Raw genomic sequence first — 19,866 nt, 5'->3', positions numbered from 1 at the left:
CTTCCTTTAATATAGTGATTATACACTGAGGACAGTTTTGTCTGCTAGGAACATTTGGCGATATGTGAAGACAGGATTTTGCTGTAATGTTGGGATGTGCTAATGGCATGGAATGGGGAAAGGTGGGGTGCTGTTAAATATGCTCCTGTGCTCAGGGTAACCCCTAAGCACCCTCTTCTTCCCACCACAACAAAAATCACCAAGCCCCAAATGTCAACAGCACTGCTTTTGCAAAACCCTGCTTTAACTTAATGCCTATATACAGATAAGGGACTCCTTCCATGGAAAGAGAATGAGAAATTCCTCAATGTTTACTGAACATTTTAATTTTTGTTGTTAAGGTTTTTATTTATTTATTCATGAGAGACACAGAGAGAGAAGCAGAGACATAGGCAGAGGAAGAAGCAGGCTCCTGCAGGAAGCCTGATGTGGGACTCGATCCCAGGACCATGACCTGAGCCAAAGGCAGATGCTCAACCACTGAGCCACCCAGGTGTCCCACTGAACAACATTTTTAAATGTTCACAGGAACAGCATTAGCTTGAGTTTAGTGACTGTTAAATATACATCATTGTTTTGTATTCTAATTATATATGTACAGAAGTATATACTCCAACTCATTCCAAAGAGAAATAGAAAACACGATAAATAAAAAATTTAAAAGATTTATAACTGTACCTTATGCAGTCATTTTTAGAGGTTAATTATACTGTGAAAATATTAATTGGGGTCACACTGTGCATGATCTTTTGTTACTTAATTTTTTATTACTATAAAATAACATAACCATGTATTTTATGTGATTAAATATTCTTTTAAAACATTGAATTAATGCATACATAAAATTCTAACATATAAAGGCCCAATATTTAGTTCAATTAATCCCCTATTGCTTGCTAACTCTATCTTTGCCACCTTATATTTTTTAAAGATTTTATTTATTCATTCATGATAGACATAGAGAGAGAGAGAAAGCCAGAGACACAGGCTGAGGGAGAAGCAGGATCCATGCAGGGAACCCGACGTGGAACTCGATCCCGGGACCCCAGGATCACACCCTGGGCTGAAGGTGGCACTAAACCACTGAGCCACCCAGGCTGCCCCTTTGCCACCTTATTTTGATTAAAAATACTGTTGAAACAAACATTCTTTTACATAGGTATTTGGTATCTGACATTTCCCCCAATTCTACATTTTCATCCCTCTGGAGACAAACCTTGCCTCATTAACAATCATTCTCCAGTAGCCCTCCCTCTTTACTGCTCTCCCAGCCCTGGGCAACCACTAACCTATTTTCAGTCTTTATGAATTTAACCATTCTGGGCGTCCCACATAAACAGAATCATATGATATGCAGTCTTTTGTGACTGGCTCTTATACTTTTTTTTTTTTTTTTTTGACTGGCTCTTATACTTAACATGATGTTTTTGAGGTTCCTCCATGTTCAGCATGAGTCTGTATTTCATTCCTTCCAAGGCTGAACAGCATTCCATTGTATGGATAGACCACAGTTTGTTTATTCATTCAGCAGTTAATGGACATTTGTTTGTTTCTACCTTTTGGTTATTATGAATAATGCTGTGGTGTTTGGGGACAAGGTTTTGTGGGGATGTATGCCTTCAATTCTCTTGGGTATCTAAGTAGGCATGGAACTGATGACTGATATGGTAATTTTATGCTTAACATATTGAGGACCTATCTGACTGTTTTCCAAAGAGACTGCATCATTTTACCACCCCACCAGCACCACAATGAGAGTTCCGATTTTCCACATCCTTACCAACACTTGTTATTGTCTATCTGTCTGTCTTTAGCTATCTTAATGGGAATGAAATGATAGCTCATGATGGTCTTAATTTTTGTTTCGCTCTAATGATGCTAAGCATCTTTTCATGTGTTTCTTGGCCATTTACATATCCTCTTTGAAGAAATGTTTATTCAGATCTTTTGCCATTTTAAAATTAGGTTATATATCTTTTATTGTTGAGTTTGTAAGAGTTCTTTTATATTCCGGACACTATCATGGGCATAAATTTCTATTTCTCTTGGGTAAATATCTAAGAGTAGAATTGTTGGTTGGAAATTATAACTCTATGGATTACCATAATCATAATCATCGTTATTATTTTTTATAGGACCCCACTATCCTGAGCACTATTGATAGACTGATTGATTACTTTATGATAGGACATCAGACCCAATCTAGAAAAATCAGATGTGTTCAAACTATAACTGAGAAAGGAGTCAATACAAGAAGCCAGAGATGTTCAACTTGGAAAACAGCAGCTGTCCCCTGAAATGTAAAGGAATCCACACGGTAGTAAGAGAAAATGAAGTTGTCATGCAGAAAGCAATAAAAAGAGAAGGGGGAAGGAAAGAGAACATTCTGAAGGATTCTTGTTCCTGCTTCCACTTGTTCTGGAAGCCCATGACTCCCCTCTTATTTTCAAATCTTCCATTGATGAGATAAGATAACCCAGTATTTTCTTATAAAGTCTACTTTATATCAAAGCGAACCTGAAGATAATCTATCACTTTTAACTGAAAGAATCTTGTTGAATACATTTTCTTTCCTTATATATCTGTACATTAAAAATTCCCTTCTCTTTTTTGAATGTATTATCTAAAGAAAATTGATCTTAGGAAGGCTTTCGGCTCCTTAGCTAGGTTTCTATACAAAATAAATCTTAATCAATCTTAAGTATCAAGATATATTTATGAAATAATCTCAAGGAATTTCTTCATTTTGAAAATCCTGGAATAGAAATGCTTCTAACTGGGCATAAATCTCCAAGCTACAAATGTGAAAGACTTAACTTCGATGACCATATCATACAAGAAGTAATATGTTATTGGACAAATAGTATAAAAAAGAAATACATTAAACTCAGATTCATGGTTTGAATTCTGCCAAATTATGTACCTTAATTATAACCTCTGAACTTGTCTTCTAGACACCAAATTTTTCCTGGAATTTTAAAAATTCAGAGTAGGTGAGTTTGAGAATCAAAAAATACTATGCCTTAATTATAAAAATATCATTAGCTAGTAACAATACAAAACGTTCTAGCAGCAAAATCACAGAAGAATGGAAATATTCCTGATGCTAGATTAAAAACTTGGTTGCACTTTGATCAAATGGCTTGCTATGCAGATATTCATTAAGTATTAGAGAGTTTTTAAGTTGTTCACCTAATGATATAGACTATCACAGTGGTGGTTGTCTTAGGAAATTATGGAAAGGTTGTGAAACATAAGGTAAAGTGTGTCATATACTTGATCATATTTCCAAAATATCAATTAAAAGAACTAGTTCAGTTCTAGAAAGTTCATGAGATAGTAGTATATCTATATAAGCAAAATTCTGTATCTTACCAAGATACAGAAGGCAAAACTTTTAAGTGTTTATAAAAGATCTGTATTCAACAATAAGAAAGTTGATGCGGGGAGAGGCAGAGGAAGTTGAGAAGAGGTTTTATAATTTTTATTTTTGTAGATGGCAAGAGAGTATCAAATAACTACACCATTCAAAATGATCTGCTCATTCGCACAGCCTAACTCAATAAATTGTGAAAGTAATGATGTTTGGCAAGTTGTTTAAATGATTAAGACATTCTTAAATCCTTTCCAATAGTGATTTCTTTAAGATAGAATGTCCTTCCAAATTTTATCCATAAAAATTCAGACATTACATAATATCAGAATTTTAGAGACTACCTGAAGTCTAAGAATATATCAAGCTTTTGCATAAACAAGGTACTGTACACGAAAATGAAATATAACTATGTCAGTAGGCATGAAGTAATTCACACATATACATGTTTTTCTCAAGCTCTACTTATCATATCATTGCATTAGATTAAACAGATCAGCCTGATTTTTCAATGACAAGATATTTGGTGGCAAAGACCACTGTCATCAGAAAACAATGATATTAAACACCTTTTCATAATCATTGGGGGGACCAAATGAATACACAGTCAAAATACACACAAAACTCTCAAGTAGAATATAGTTAAATACAACTAGCACGATTGCCCTCTAGAGAGTGAAACAATGAAGTTAAGGTTTGAAAAAGTTCTTCAAGGACCAAGATAAATATAAAAGTTGAATTTATGGCCAACAGGTTACAGTTATTAGACATATGAGAACCTGTCAGGAAGAGAAGTAACCTGAGGTTGAATGATACATTCTCCTTGGACTAGAGCCCATGCCATAAGAAAAGGAACTCCAGTCATTCTTAATTCTATCTTTTGTAAATGATTTGACATATATTTACTACTAAATGTATCTATCTATCTATCTATCTATCTATCTATCTATCTACCTATCTATCATCTATCTATCTATCTATCTATATCTACTAATCTCTGAGGTGTAAAGCCATATCCTCCAGGATTTGTTTTTATGATTATTTTCCATCTTTCTAAAAAAAGACTTTAAGAGATGTTTATTGTTTGAAATGGCTAAGGCTTTTTCCTATGTATTAAAATATAATTTTTATCATATTCTTCTAGGATTTATTACAAAGCAATGTTCAATATTCTGAATTGCATCATGATTCCAAGAACTTGGAGAGAAATGAAAGGAAAGCAAGGATGAATAATTCAGCAAATAACATAAACTTGTGAAATTTAGGCTCAGAAATTTAGGCTTTTTCTCTAGAGCCATAAACAGAGGGGCAGAGGTATCAAACAGGACTAACAGGGGAAAATCATTTGGGTTAGAATATTTTAATACTGTAGAGAAGATAGTCTTTACAGCAAAGCAGCAAAGGGCTCTGGGAGAGGTATGGGAATCAGGGGGTAGCAATGCCTAATTAAGAGTAGTGTGGAGACTGGATTGCTCAATGGAGAAATGAGTGAGTGGGACAGAGAAGCATGGGCCAGTGCAGAACTCAACTCCACAGGATGTGCAGGCCAAAGTTTTATAACACAGGCAAGCAAGGAATCCCAAATAACCCAACTGCTTGGCCAATTTGAATAAACCATCAATAGGAACATTTCAAAAGAAGCATTGCCTGATGCTTTCTAAAATAATAAGTTGTGAAATGTACCTACACTCTGATTTCTTTAGAAACAAGTAAAGCAAGAGAAGAAATGGTAAGTAGTTGGGTAATGCCATTTAAAAAAAACAACAAAACTTAGATTACATGGTGGGGGGAATGTGAACTAAGCTGACAAAAACCTAATTATTGGACTTCTTGGTGGGGAAAAGGGCAAAAGGAAAAATCTAAAGCTAAATTTTCTTTTTCATTTTATTTTATTCTTTCCTTTATTTTTCAAATATTTTATTTAAATTCAATTTGCCAACATATAGTACAGCCTTTTTTTCCATTTTAATTTTACATTGGGTATAGCCTGTAAACTGGGACTTCAAGGAAAATTTTTAAAAAGTTAGGCAAATATTACAAAAAACTTACCATCTGGCTGCTCTGTTAATCTAGCCCTGTTCTTCTGAGGCCATCTCTAGAGGACAGTGAGCGAAAGCATTTGTCCTTCTGTTTCTCTGCACTGTCTGTGCTAAGGTGCTGCTCTACTATTCAATTCTAATCAAGAGATACTTTGGATCTAAGAGAAACAGAGTTTATAATTTGCCTCTGTAGGATCTTTTTAGTTAAGAATTTCTAAACTTTCATTCCCACCAAGGTGAATCAATGTTATTACTGAATTTTAATGACAGAAAAGTCAAGATATAGAAGGCAATCACTTGCCACAGGTTGGGATCTCATCTGCTAAATGCTTTATCTATAAAGTAAAAAAATAAAAATAAATGGCCTATAATCTTCCCAGCAAATTCAAGGCATCTATCTGGGCACATGAATAATGAAAACACAGAAATACACTTTTCCATCCTTCAATATTTGGGAAAATTAAATTAGTATTTATTTAACAACCTCTGATGGCAAAATAAGCACAAATATTGACAGTTTCGCTTATGTTTTGTAGTTAGTTTTTGTCTGTTTCTGGTGTTTCACTTTTGACGAAAAGAAACATTTTAAATTTGTCAATTTTCTATTCTATTTTAGAAATTTTGATGCCACTGTTAAAAATCCCAAAAAGCCATCTCAATCTTGAGATGACATTCAGAAAAAAAAAAAAAAAAAGTTGCCTTTCCTCAAAGAGAAATTTCTTCCATGGATTTGATTGATATCACTGGAATTTTTATATACTTCATCAGTGACTATATAGAAAAGATGAGAAGTCTGTACTAGTATTGGAATAGGAATGAGAAACTTAAGCCAACATAAAATATCATAACATACTTTTGGAGCAACTTAACTTTAGTGGAATATCAGTCACTGAATCTTTGTAAACTCCCTGTGGTGAAAACACCAGCATGTAGTTGAATAATCAGTATGCTAGTCTGAATAGTAAAACCTTTCCTAACCAGCAGTCGGTGTTTGGGAGACACAACTATGAACAAATATATGTCCCTACTGTATTCTGTAATCTGGGATAGCCCATCTTTTTCTTGTCAGATCTATCTTTCATGCTAATGGCCCCTAAAGAACAGATCTAAAACCCTCATTTCTGCTGAGCTCACCATTGGCTCTGTTGGCACGCTGGGCTCAGAAATGCTTAGACATGCGGACAGTCTTTTAGAAGTAGTTCCTATGGCCTAGAGCAGCTAGAAAGGCCAAAGCTCCTGAAATTTCTAGGAGCAGTTTCAATCTTATTACAATATACTGAACATGAATTCCTCAGGCTCACGTAAGAAGGTGTGGAAGGGGGGACGTCTAGGTGGCTCAATGGATGACTGTCTGCCTTCAGCTCAGGCATGATCCTGGGGTCAGTCCTGGGATGGAGTCCTGTGTCAGGCTCCCCAAAGGGAGTCTGCTTCTCTCTGCCTCTCTCTGTGTGACTCTCATAAATAAATAAATAAAATATTTTTTTTTAAAAAAAGAGTGTGTGTGGAACATTATTTTTACTGTAGCTAATGAATCTCTAGCTTGTTAAAAGCTAGAGTACGTTCATGTACTCAGTGAATGTCGGCATTGATATGATTAGTGGTAAGAATCTAATTATAAGGCAAATTTAATTAATATTGTCTTTTTCTGGGAATCAACAAAATTCAATTAATTTATAGCCAGAAATTACTCACTTAAACATGCCAAGTACCTATAACCCTGAAATGTCACAAGACATTATCAGAAGTCTACCACCTTATTTTAAAAAAGCCAACTCTTCAATTGGGTGAGGATTAGCCAGCAACTTAATCTGGAAAAACCAAGCACCTGTTCCCAGGCAACATACATAAGGATGTGTCTGGAGATCCTGACTGGTGGCAGCAAAAATAACAAAACTGTGTGCACTCTGATGAATTATAGGTTCACAAAACAGGCTTCCACAGCATTATCTTTTATAACTACTATTTTATATTTTAAAAAAGTGATTATGAAGGAGAAAGATTAATTTGCAGAAAGTCACATAACTAGTATGTGGCTGACATGCCATCAAGACCTATCCTAAAATGCTGTGCTCTCTCCCACTACACCCCACACCAAGTGTTCCAGAGTATGCGTACCCCTTAATCCCACTGGTCAACTAAACTCAGGAACTACTGCTTGGAGTCAGTATAGGTTCCTTTGTAATAATACCTACATCACTGGTATTGGCAGTGTTTTTTGTGGCTATGTTATGTAGTATATTTCACCAACATCTCCTTTTTTAGTCTAAATGATATTGGCATATGGCATTCTTGTGTTTAGGTAATTTAATGAGAACAAATGCACACACAAACGCAGAATGGAAGCCATATGGCTTTCTCCTGTTATTTAAGTAACTTTTTTCTGGTTAAAAAGATAATAGAGGAGGTATAAAGAAAATACATATCACCTATAAATCTCTGCACAGTGGTAACAATCCTTAAAGTACAGCTGAATAGCCTTACATATATGTTATTTTTAAATATGGAATTGGGTCATTTTATATAGCCTGTTTTACCTTCCTCTAATACTTTATACATTGTGAATGCATTTTTATATTACTGGCATTTTGTGCTAGCAAATGCTGAAAAGATATATTTTACTTCAAATTCCATTTTTTACAGTGACATACATCAATTCATATTTGGCATTCTAGCAAACACACGTGCCAAAATTTACAACTTGTAGAGATGTAGGAAAAGGAGGTTACAGAAAAAGGATAAACTGAGAGATGCTTTGTATAATTTATCAATGTATGAGTACTGACATGTCATTCTTATTTTTATGAAACATAAATTTCCTGAATGCTGAATACTGTAGGACACTTCGTTAACTGTAACTTTTCACTGGCATGGGAGACTAACCCAAACAGGAAGGAATTCTGATTATGCAGAAGTAGCTTGACAAATTTACACACTAAGTGTAATTTAGAAATGGAAAGTTAATTTGTAAAAAATATTAATATGGCTGAGTGGTTGAAATTACTCATCTTCCTGAAGAGATCTTTTTCCTTAACTGTGTCCCAGCAGCTCCAAAACATCAAGTTGTGTCTATTATGGTGAGAACTAACCCAAATAAACAGGCCTACTGTCCCCTTTGTCAACACTCCATTTCCAGGAGCTAGGGGATGACTCAAAGGGGCACTTGTAGTTACAGAGTTGACAATCCCTATGGGATTGTTGAAGATCAAAGAAAGAAATGAGATGAAAGGAGTTCCATGTAATATTGAATCAAATTAGAGTGCAAACATTTATTAATTATATTCATTTTATTCACTCTTTCAACATCTATTGAACAGCTACTTTGACTCAGCAATATAGATGCTCTTGCTAGTTAGTGTTTGGTGTGTTCGTGCATGTGGGTGTGTGTCTGGACAAGGCACAAGTGAATACATCAAAAACAATTATTAAGATGTAATAATTTTCAGACTTTTTTTCTTTAAACAATTTACATGATGCTTGTGTTCTTAAAGCTCTTACATTACTTTCTCATTTCTGGAGAGAATATATAGAATGAGTTCTTAAAGTATTGGATGGAATTTTAATCAAAATACTCTGACAGTTTTAAATATTTCCTTCAAATGGTGATTTTTACACTACCTCTGCCTCATTTATTAAGAATCAATTGTAGGGATGCCTGGATGGCACAGTTGGTTGAGCATCTAACTCCTGATTTGGGCCCAGGTCATGATCTCAGAGTCACAAGATGGAGCCCACATTGGGCTGTATATATTCAGTCATGGAGTCTGTTGGTGATTCCCTCTCCCCCCCATGCCCATCCTGCTGGTGCTCACTTTCTCTCTCTCTCTAAAATAAATAATTGTTTTTAAAAAAGAATCAATTGTAATTTATATAAGAATAAACTTACCTTCCAAATGGAAAGACTCAAAAGTCAAGAGGACCACGGACAGAGGATCAGCCTCTATGATGTAGGTGCAATTCATGTTGTTGTCATATTGCCTTGGGTAGTTTGGAGAAAGGATGTAACCTGAAGGGTTCGTGAAATTACCTCCACATCCTACGTGAGAGGAAAAAAGGCATCATCAGAACATTTGTTCTCACGTATAGTATCTTCTCCTCAGATTCTCCAGAGACATATTCTCTGAGATACTCCAGATGGAAGAAACAATAACTAAAGGGATAGGGTTCTTTTTTTTAAGGGATGGAGTTCTGATTTTAAAATAAATATATACACAACATGAGAACATTCTATATGTGTTAAAATATGCTGCAGAGTTTTGGGCTAAGTAGTAAGAAATTTTACCACAAATTCATTGCCAATCACTTACTTAATTTGAAGATAATATGAAAGGAAAACTTAGCAAAGACTGAACATGATTCATGTAAACAAAGAGATAAAACAAATGAAGTGATTTTTACTTGATGAGTACCACTTAATGTTTTTTTTTTTTCAAGTAGGTTCTCTGCCCAATGTGGGGTTTGAACTCATGACCCCAAGATCAAGAGTCGTATACTCTACTGACTTTGAGCCAGCCAGGTGCCCGCCACCTAATAGCTTTAAAATATTTTATAGTAATATTAGAAAACTATGTTATTTTCACCAGTATTGTAATCTGGCCATAAAAAAATAAAAAAATAAACAGAAACCGCTTTTAAAAATGTTGACTTTACTAATGCCAACTCTTATCAAATTCTCGCATGAATGATTCCCTGGTGTCAGCAATAAAGAATCATCCTCTTAGTGATGTGGGGAACAAAGGCAAAAGAAATGTAGAAAAAAATTAAACTTCCTTACAACTTGCAAGCCCACTGACAAGTCCTTGAGACAGGCAGTGTCCTTCCTCAAGGAGCTCAGCTGCCTCGATGTGAATACGTTGCTAGAGGCAAAAGGCAACCTTAGCTTGACATTAACTGGAGACGTCCTGTAAGTCTTCTTTAACACAGAAAAATCCCTTTGGAAACTTCCTTTATCTCTACTGCTCCTCTCTGCCCACCCCCTACTTATGTTGGCAATCATCCTCCAAGCATATGGCCCACTGATACACATCTGAAGAGTCTCATGACTAAGGTTTTACTAGACAGTAGTAAATGACCCCTCAAGATCCTAAAAACCTGGTTTCCAAATTCCTTCGAGACTTCTCTTATTCCTAACCCTCTCCCAACCTGAAAGTATATAATCGGTCACTCCTCACAATCCCAGTGAAGCTCTTTCCGCCCATGGGTCCTGTCCCCATGCTTTAATAAAACCAACTTTTTTGCACCAAAGACATCTCCAGAATTCTTTCTTGACCATTTGCCCTAAACCTCAACATTTCACATTATTACCACTAAAATGACATTTGTTTTCCTAGCCACATCGCTCCCCGACCTATCACATATGAAAATCTCAATATCCTTCGACACTTATATCAGAACGCACAGTTCTGAGCACATGCACACACAGGAACCAATCGAGGGAGGGCCTGGAGGTAGGCCCGGGCTGGCCTTTCCTCTCTCCCTTGATACCACCCCATCCTTCACTCATGTCTGAAACACCTAGTTGCTGCATCACTCTAATTCCTCTCATTAGACTTTTTCCTAAACAGCAGTTTGCAAATGAGTAGCGACTCCACTAAATGCAGCCAACAGGCACCCATCATTGCTCCTTGGACTTGAAACTCCCTACATTTCCCACAAATCAGTCTGTAAGCAGTAGTGGGAGAAGAAAGAGAAAATCCTGAAGAAAGTGGGACCCAAAGTTTACTTACTTTGAGAATTATCTGGGTGAGAACAGGCACATGCAAGTCCCCACCCATGGAAACTCAGTTCAGGTGGGCCGAGTGAGGCTGCCAACAGAGCAATCAATGGGTTCTGCAGGCACCAGTGATTTCCATGTGGGGGTCATGTGCTTACCAGGCACACGGATTGTCTACTAATTACCACTCCTGGGGCTTCTGCCTCATTCCTGCCCCTCCTCTGAGTCTTAGGCTTATTTATAGATGTCCACCAGTGGCACTCAGGCCTTCTGTGTCATCTCTCCATTGGCCCACCACTGAATTCGGCTCCACTCTCTTTTTGAAGGAAAGGTGTACTCTCAGGATTAGGCAACCTACCCACACTCTCCCCAGTGGACCCCCAGTTCCAGTTTACCCTGGTGCAGCCCCCTGCTCTTCTGCAAGCCTGCCAGGTGCAGCCCCACCCTCTCAAAGACCTCCCGGGTTGGTTTTTGGTTCTACTTACGGCTCACAAAGGATGCAGAGAAGCCCTGGGCTGGGGTTTCCTGAGACTGGAACACGGCTATGAACACGTTTCTTGGTGTGAGGATGGAGCCAGGAGCCACGTTCCCACAGCCCGTGGCTAACAGGGACTCGGCGACTTCCTCAGTCCCTGCCCACACCTAGCAGAGCCATAAACATAACTTAATGCTTGATGTTTTTCCCTGTCCACAGTTTAGTGTCCTTAGGTGGGAAAATAATAGAACTCAGGTATATGCAGACCTAAACACAATAGTAAATGAAACATGCAAAATTGTAATTTTTTTCTTTGGAGAATAGTGTTTTAAGCTGCTTTTTAACAGCATATCCCATTCTTGACTCTTCCAAGGAGACTGTGTTCAGTTTTGTGTAGCTAGGCAGTGATTTCTAAGAAAAAACAAATATTACTCATTTTTCTTCTTACCTTCTTCTACCTGGCCTAATCCAAGTAAGATTACTAGGTGTCAAGGGGTGCAGAGCAGCAATGTGTGCTACTGTGAGGCGATTGTGACAAATCAACATATTTGTAGAGCATGAGGCAACTGGACAGGAATTCCAAGCATATGTGTCACTAGCATGAATTGGAATAAATCATAGAAGACTTCCTAGGCAGTGTTCAACTTTAAGATTCATTGTGAAGAAAGAATGAGATTCAGCCACTAGGTGCTGTTGACTAAAAACTCGGTTGGCAACTCCCAAGTTAGACCTAGGCTGTCCTTTCATTGGCCCGGCCACTTCAAAAGAAATAAGTTGTATGCCCATTTGAAAAGTAGTTGCCAAGGAATACACTGTGAGCATCAAAATTCTAAGTCAAGCCAATCCTAACCATCCTAATCATCCTAACCGGAGAGAAAAATATTAATCATAGAATCACAAATTTAAATGCAAAGTTCCAGTTATGAAAGGGATGATAACAGGGCTATTGAGAGTATATAACAGGGGGCTGTACCCCTGTAAAGCGGAGGATGTGCCTTCCTAAAGAAGCTCCTGTGGGAAGGGGCGGGGTACTTCAAACTAAGTTGCCAGGGAGTTTGCAGAGTCCCCGCAAGCCACGGGGTTTGTTAGAGATCTGTCTGACCACTGTCCTAAAATGGACAGGGGCCACTGGAAAACTTACTGCTCTAGGACACCTAGTTTTTGGAGATCATTATAACATGGAAAATTGGAGGAAAAGAGAGTATACTGGGAGATAAGCCAGGAGAATTTTGCAGTCGTTCAGACACAACAAGATCACAGAATTTAAAATGTTGAGTCACTCAAGGAAAATATTGATATTAGGTGATTACTGAGGAAAAGAGACCATTCAACATGTTTAGCCAGGGACAACCCACCTAATTGAGTGAGTCTTGACCAGGAGCAATTGTGCCTTCCCCTGGGGACATTTGGCAATGTCTGGAGGCATTTTTGATGGCAATATTTGGTGCAAGGGGTAGCATGCAGTGGGTAGGGGCCAAAGGATCTGTAAACATCCTATAATGCACAGGACAATCCCCATCCTCACCACCAGCTAAGAATTACTTAGTCCAAGAAAGTTAAATGGGTCTGAATAAGTCTTCCCTATTGGACATCTTCTTCACACCAAATTATACAAAATTACTCTTTTGAACAGATCACTTTCAAGAATATTCCCCAAAGAAAGCAATAAAATAACAAGCCATTAAAAACATTTCTGTGGGCAGCTCGGTCCATAGGAAGAGGTATGAAATGGCACTGATTCATGGCACTGATGTACTATTTCTCAGTTCTTTAAAGTTGTATCATTTCCAGTGATTTTCAAACACTGGGTATCCAGCTGTTGGTTATATTACTGGTTAAATCATGTTTGCCATTTATTAGATATAGGAGGGGTCTGTGATGGGACCTGTTGAGAACAAAGGCACAATATTCCACCAAATACCTAAAATCAAAAATGTCTCAGGAAAGAAACACACACTTCCAAATTTCTGTAATATCCTCATTAAGCCCCCCAATCCCACACCTTAACTATATAGGAGAATAGTTTATAGACGTTTTCTACTCACATTTTTTAAAATTATACATATGCCTTGCTGAGAGATAGTTATCTGCACACACTATTTTTACAACCTTACTGAAAAGGCAAAGTGACAGCTAAAACTTTTAATAAAGAATCTCAAGTGCTTTAATTAAGAACTTCAAGAATGATCAAGTGCTTATACTTTCCTGAAGTCATTAATTATGGATCTGACATCCTACCTTTTGGCCCAGGAACAAAAATATTGTAATGAAAATAATGGTAAAGAGTTAGTCAATATTCATGGCTGCCTTGTCAGTCAAGAGCTCATTTCACTGCCTATTTGACCCAGGACACATCAAAACAATATTGGACCTACAGAATGTCATGAAGTTGTCATTAAGTCAAAAACTTTCTGACTTTTCTTAAAGTTTTACATAATTCAGGTTGGCTACACATGATATTTTATCATTCTATTTCTTAAAAAATTATTACTTATTAAGAGATGTACAGATTCACATGCAGTTATAAGGTATAATCTAGAGAAATCCCTTGTACACATTGCCCAGTGTCCCCCAACATTGACATCTTGCAAAATTATAGTATAATAACATAACCAGGGGATCCCTGGGTGGCGCAGCGGTTTGGCGCCTGCCTTTGGCCCAGGGCGTGATCCTGGAGACCCGGGATCGATTCCCACATCAGGCTCCCGGTGCATGGAGCCTGCTTCTCTCTCTGCCTGTGTCTCTGCCTCTCTTTCTCTCTCTGTGACTATCATAAATAAATAAAAAAAAATTAAAAAAAAATAACATAACCAGGAGGTTGACATTGATGCAGTCCAATGATCTTACTCAATTTCTCAGTTTTAGTTGTATTCATGTATGTGTGTGTTCAGTTACGTACCACCACGTTCAAGATGATGAATAGTCCCAGTACCATGAGGGTACCTAGAGTTGCCCTTTTAGGATCATACATAATTCACTCCCACACCCCCATCTTTCTAACCTATGGCTGTCCTCCACTTCTAATGATTGTTATTTCAAAAACATTATGTAAATGCAATAGGAGACTATGTAACCTTTGGGTATTGGATGTTTTCACTTGGCATAATTCCTTGGTGACTTATCTAAATGGTTAGTCTGTCAATGGTTGTTTTTGTTTGTTTGTTTGTTTGTTTCTTTTACTGAGGACTTGTATCCTCTGGTAGGTATGTGGAAAGTTAGCTTAACCATTCACCTGTTGAAGCACATGTGCACCGATTTTAATTAGGGGCTATTAACAGATAAAGCTGCTGTGAACATCTGTATATGGGTTTTTACGTCAACATAATTTTCATTACTCTGGTATAAATGTCTAATAGGGCAATTGCCGGATCTTATGGCAAGTGCATATTTAGTTTTATAAGAAACTGCTCAACCATTTTAGAGTGTCTATACCATTTTACATCCCCACTAGCGATGAATAAGTGATACAGCTTCTCCACAACCCTGCCAGAATTTGGTGTTGTCATCATTCTTTATTTTAGGCATTCTGATAGGTGTGTAGTAATCTCTCATTGTGCTTTTAATTCTCATTTTCCTAATGGCTAGTGACGTTGAACATATTTCTATTGCCTATTTACCATCCATAAACCCTCTTTGGTGAAATATCTAATCAAATCTTTTCCCCATATTCTAGTTGGATTCTTTGTATTTTTGCTGCTGGGCTTAACTGTTCTGTATATATTCTAGATCATAGCCTATTGTCAGATAGGTGATTTATAAATCTTTTCTCCCAGTCTGTGGCTTGTCTTTCCATTCTCTTCACAGAGGCTTTCACAGAACACAACATTTTAAATTTTGGTGAGGTAAGATTTATGTTTTTCTTTTCATGGATAGTTTTTAGGTGTTTAGTCTGAGAAACATTCATCTACCTCTAGGTTTTGACAAATTTCTGCTATTTTTTCCCCTAAAAGCATATAGCTGTACATCTTGCATTTTAGGGTGTTTCTATTTTGAATTAATTTTTGTACAAAGTGTGAGGTTAAAGGTTGCTTGCTGGACCTGGTCCCTCTTGCTATCTCTGCTCACCCTCTTCAATGTCTCTTGGCAGAATCAGGAAGCTCAGGCCTGGTAGGGGAAGAGTGCTTACCAGGCCACTTAGTTTGGGCAGGGCTCCAAATGGATCTCACCTGCCAGTTGTATGAGGTATGAAATGTCAGAGGGATTCCCACTCAATCAAGAGGAGAAATGGACCTAAATAACTTTTCAGATCCCATTTGTACAACTGACGAACTTGCAAGGCTTTACATATGCCTATACATTTGATGTTTACTCAGTCCCTGAGAGAGAGTTCATTTGCTTCATGAAAAAAGCAGTTAGGAAAAGTTGCATTAGATGTGTTTTATTAAACACATGTTTTATAAAAGTACAGGATTTTTATTTAACCAGAAAGCCTGGATCAGTTAAATATGGAACATAACTGGGAAGATGATACAAAATAATAGCATCTACAGTAAAAAGCCACTACTATTCATTAGGTGGCTTTGTGTTCCAAGTACTGAGCACTATTTGTGATATTATATCATATTACCTCTAATGCTTAAAACAGTCCTACTAAAGGACAAATTGTTCTCTTCATTTTATGGTTGAGAAATTAAATCCAAATGTTTAATTAGCTCACAGGGGAATATGCAGGTGGTAAATGCATAAGATATGAATGGAGTCCAGACTAATGTGAACTTAAGGCCAATGTCTTTCTCCCTAAAAGGTGGAAAGAACTCTTAGAGAAATATAACATATGAGATGCAAAATAGCACAATCGGAATAAATTTATCATACAGTCATCACGATCAGAAGTCGATGAAAAGTCGGTGCCATATAAGCAGTATTTGGAACTTTAAAGGAAGAGAGCCTTACTGACTGCCCCACTGCCGTAATTTCATATGAGTCTCTCATGGTCTTTTTAGCATGTGGGCTCTTGAGACCCACAGGGGAGGCTGGCACTTGCCATATCTCTAGCCTTCTGTGATTTTCATAGCATACTTTAAATGTTGCCTGTAATGGGGCTTACATTTGTTTTGTCCTTGAGGATATTAGAAAACAAAAACAAACAAAACAAAAAATTAAGAAAGCAAGCAAGCAAGCAAGCAAAAATTCTGGCCTTCCCTCTTTAGTTTCCACAGAAAGGAAGAACCCTGAGTGTGCACGAGAATTTACTAGGGCCAGAAAACAATTTCCTTAATTAAGTTATTTTGCCTACATACTGGCAAATTAAAAGTCACAGGGCAATATGTGTGTTGTGGTTCAAATTTTAACTCCTAATAGGTGAGATTTCTTACGTTTTTATTCAAGAAATCCAAGCAACAAAATTGCCCTTTTCTTATTTTGAGAGGCAATGAACCGTTTCTGGTCTAAATGTTTATGTTCACAAAATCAGTTCTGCTCCAATTAAATAAACAAGCGTACTCACCTTCACAAAGCTGTTCTGACACTGTCCATCACCACTGGGGATTCGGAAGTTGTTGTCAAAGCTGATCTCCAACTGCTTACTTTCGTGAGTAATGACTGTCCAGGAACATCTGCTATTCTCAGGAAAATTCTGAGGCCAGTGAGGGGATCTGATTGTACCATTATCTGAATGAAGTATTCCCCCACAACCTGAAAAAATGTCATGGAATAACTCATTAATTTGAGAGGAAAATAGCCATTGTAGTAGCCCACTACTTCCAAAGGAGACACATGTCTAAATATGAGATTTCAGTTTATCTTTCCTTACAGATGAGTCAGTGGCCTTCAGGGCAGGTATAAAACAAGAACTCTCAATAAATGTAAGATGCACTTGATCCAGAGGAAGTTTCAGCTGTTATTGTTTTGTTACACTTATATTAAACTCACCCGAGGCCACTAATCCTTGCCATAAGGAGGATAGACTTCTATTCTTTTTCAAACAATGGCAATATTTTTTTTTTTTACTCCCCTTGAAGCTATGTAGTATCTGTGAACCAACAATCCCAAGTTCTGCATTTTATTATCATGAGCACATGAGAATACAGGGCTACACTCATTTGTAATTTTACTCTAACATACAGGACAAGAGAAAATGACTGATTTTGAGGAGAAATTCTTCTGTTAAGCAATCTGGTTCACTCATATTGAAACACTGATGGATGAAAGTAAATGACATAGATTGAAAGAAAGTCTCAAATTATTTTATGCTATTAAAATATGTAATTAAGAGAAGACAAATGGAAAAATATGAATTCAAAACAAAATGAAGTTAAAGAGTATTTCTGTATCTTTTGCTTTTAAGCCCTTGGAAAACCAATGGTATACCTGAAAGTCCCCTCTGATTTCAACAGCAACCAGTGATTTAATGAGAGAAAGTCTGATCCATTCCACAAAAACCTTCATAACTCTGACTTTTCTAGAAAGAATTGCACTGTGTGGTACTGCAAGGCTTTAAAGAAATCCTGACTAAAGTATCCAATGTGAATTCTTATATTTTCTGAGAATTTCCATGAAGTTCATATTTTATATGCACAAAAGCTACCTTTTTGAAATCAAATCTATTTTATTTTGCCACATACAGAGCACTCATTCTAAATCACAAACCTTGTCACTTTGCTGCTCAAAACTCTTCAATGGCTCCCCATTGCTCAAGGGACAATATAGAAGACAAGGCTCTTTGTGGTATGGACCATTTAACTTCCTGCTCTCAGTTTCCCACTCAGCATTCTGCCTCCCAGCTCCAAATATTCCAAACTATTTGTGATTCCAACACATATTGTCTATTATTTTTGATTCTCTGATTATGCCATGCCCTTTTGCCTACTTAGGCAACATGATGAAATGTTAAGATCAAAACTTCTGCGCCCCACTATCTTTATTCAAATCCTGACTCCACCAATTATCAGCTTCATGACTGAGAAAATCATCAACCCATTCATCCTCAGTTTCTATCCACACAAAATAGAGAAAATATGTATAGATATTGTATCTTCCTTATGAAGTTGATACATGAATGGTGAGGGTAAACGTTCCAAGTTAAGTTTGACAGAGAATAGATAGAAAATGCATACTTATTAAATTAGCTAATAAATTTTTAAAAACACATCAATTTAAAAAGCGCAGAGAATGTTTATTTTACCTAAAGTCTGTGTGTTCCATGTAGCATAAAATCCACCATTTTGCACAGAATGGTCCGAGTTAAAAATCACCACTAGCTGGTTGGAACCAGACTGGATTGTCCTGGGGTTTGAAGTCCCACAGTATTGTCCTATGATGGGTGATCCAGGAGAACCTCCATTCCTGACAGAGACAGAATCCCAAGCACAGGTTGCATGGTCTTCAATATCAAAGTCACTAAATGTCAGCTGCAGGAGGAAAAAGAAATAATGAGGTGCTCCGAGTTGTAAGTGAGCTTAGCTACCTAGAATCAGATACTTTAGACCCTTAGAAAAGGTCCCCTCACAAACTCTTTTGTTTTGTTCTAATTTATATAATTTTGTATATATGTCTCTTATTTAACTCTCCCCTGCACTCCTCTTTTTTTTTTCCCTTATTGGGGCTTCTATTAGAAATTTGAGAGGGGATATTTATCCTAGAACTGTAGTTACTGGAGGACCTCCTCAGTCCAGTGGGCTGGGATGGCAACTCATAACCAGAACATGATTACACCTCCCTCCTGGATGGGAATATCTTCTACATATACTTCTCCTATGCTTGCAAAAGAGATTTATTCAGGCACTGTACACTTGTAGATATCTACACTCTAATGACATTTTGGGCAGAAAATGAATTCATCACAAAAGCAAAGCCTATTCTAATAGCTTGCTTATTAAAAGAACTCTGTTTCCACACCAGACATGGTATTTTTGTTGTAGAAGAAAATCAGAACTTACAGTGATGGTAAAGCCTTGTGGTGCTTCCAACAACCAGGAACAATGGGTCAAGCTGTCATAAGAGGCTGGATAGTTGGGGCTTGCAATCACTCCACTCTCACCCAACTGTATTCCACCACAGTCTGAAATTAGATTTGTAATCTTTTAAATAAGATACAAGAAAACAAACAAACACCTCTGCAAAGCCAAAGTAAGTAGGTCTTACAGCCATCATAGGATTCTTAAAAAAGCAACCAATGAATAGATGAAAGTAGATAAAAGCAAAGGAGAAACTGGGTAGAAGATTAGAAATAAACAGAATCTCATGTAGTGTTAATTAAATAGAATCACACAGTGAAAACAGGATCACATTTAGTACAAAGGAGAGGAATATAATCTGTACCACAAATGGA

General features: G+C 37.1%; 1 protein-coding gene across 1 annotated transcript in view; it reads right to left on the bottom strand.

Moving 5' to 3' along the window:
* CUBN (cubilin) overlaps positions 1-19,866 on the bottom strand; it is a 265,801-nt gene that overhangs the window by 48,761 nt on the left and 197,174 nt on the right. The window contains 5 exon segments of the mRNA NM_001003148.2: positions 9,296-9,445; positions 11,608-11,764; positions 17,044-17,231; positions 18,721-18,946; positions 19,475-19,596. Coding sequence (NP_001003148.2) covers positions 9,296-9,445; positions 11,608-11,764; positions 17,044-17,231; positions 18,721-18,946; positions 19,475-19,596 — 843 coding nt within the window.

This window comes from Canis lupus, chromosome 2, assembly GCF_011100685.1.
Source record: "Canis lupus familiaris isolate Mischka breed German Shepherd chromosome 2, alternate assembly UU_Cfam_GSD_1.0, whole genome shotgun sequence".
In the NCBI taxonomy this organism is placed as follows: Eukaryota; Metazoa; Chordata; class Mammalia; order Carnivora; family Canidae; genus Canis; species Canis lupus.
Note: the sequence above shows the minus strand (reverse complement) of the source record. Positions and strands in the feature narration are given on the sequence as shown.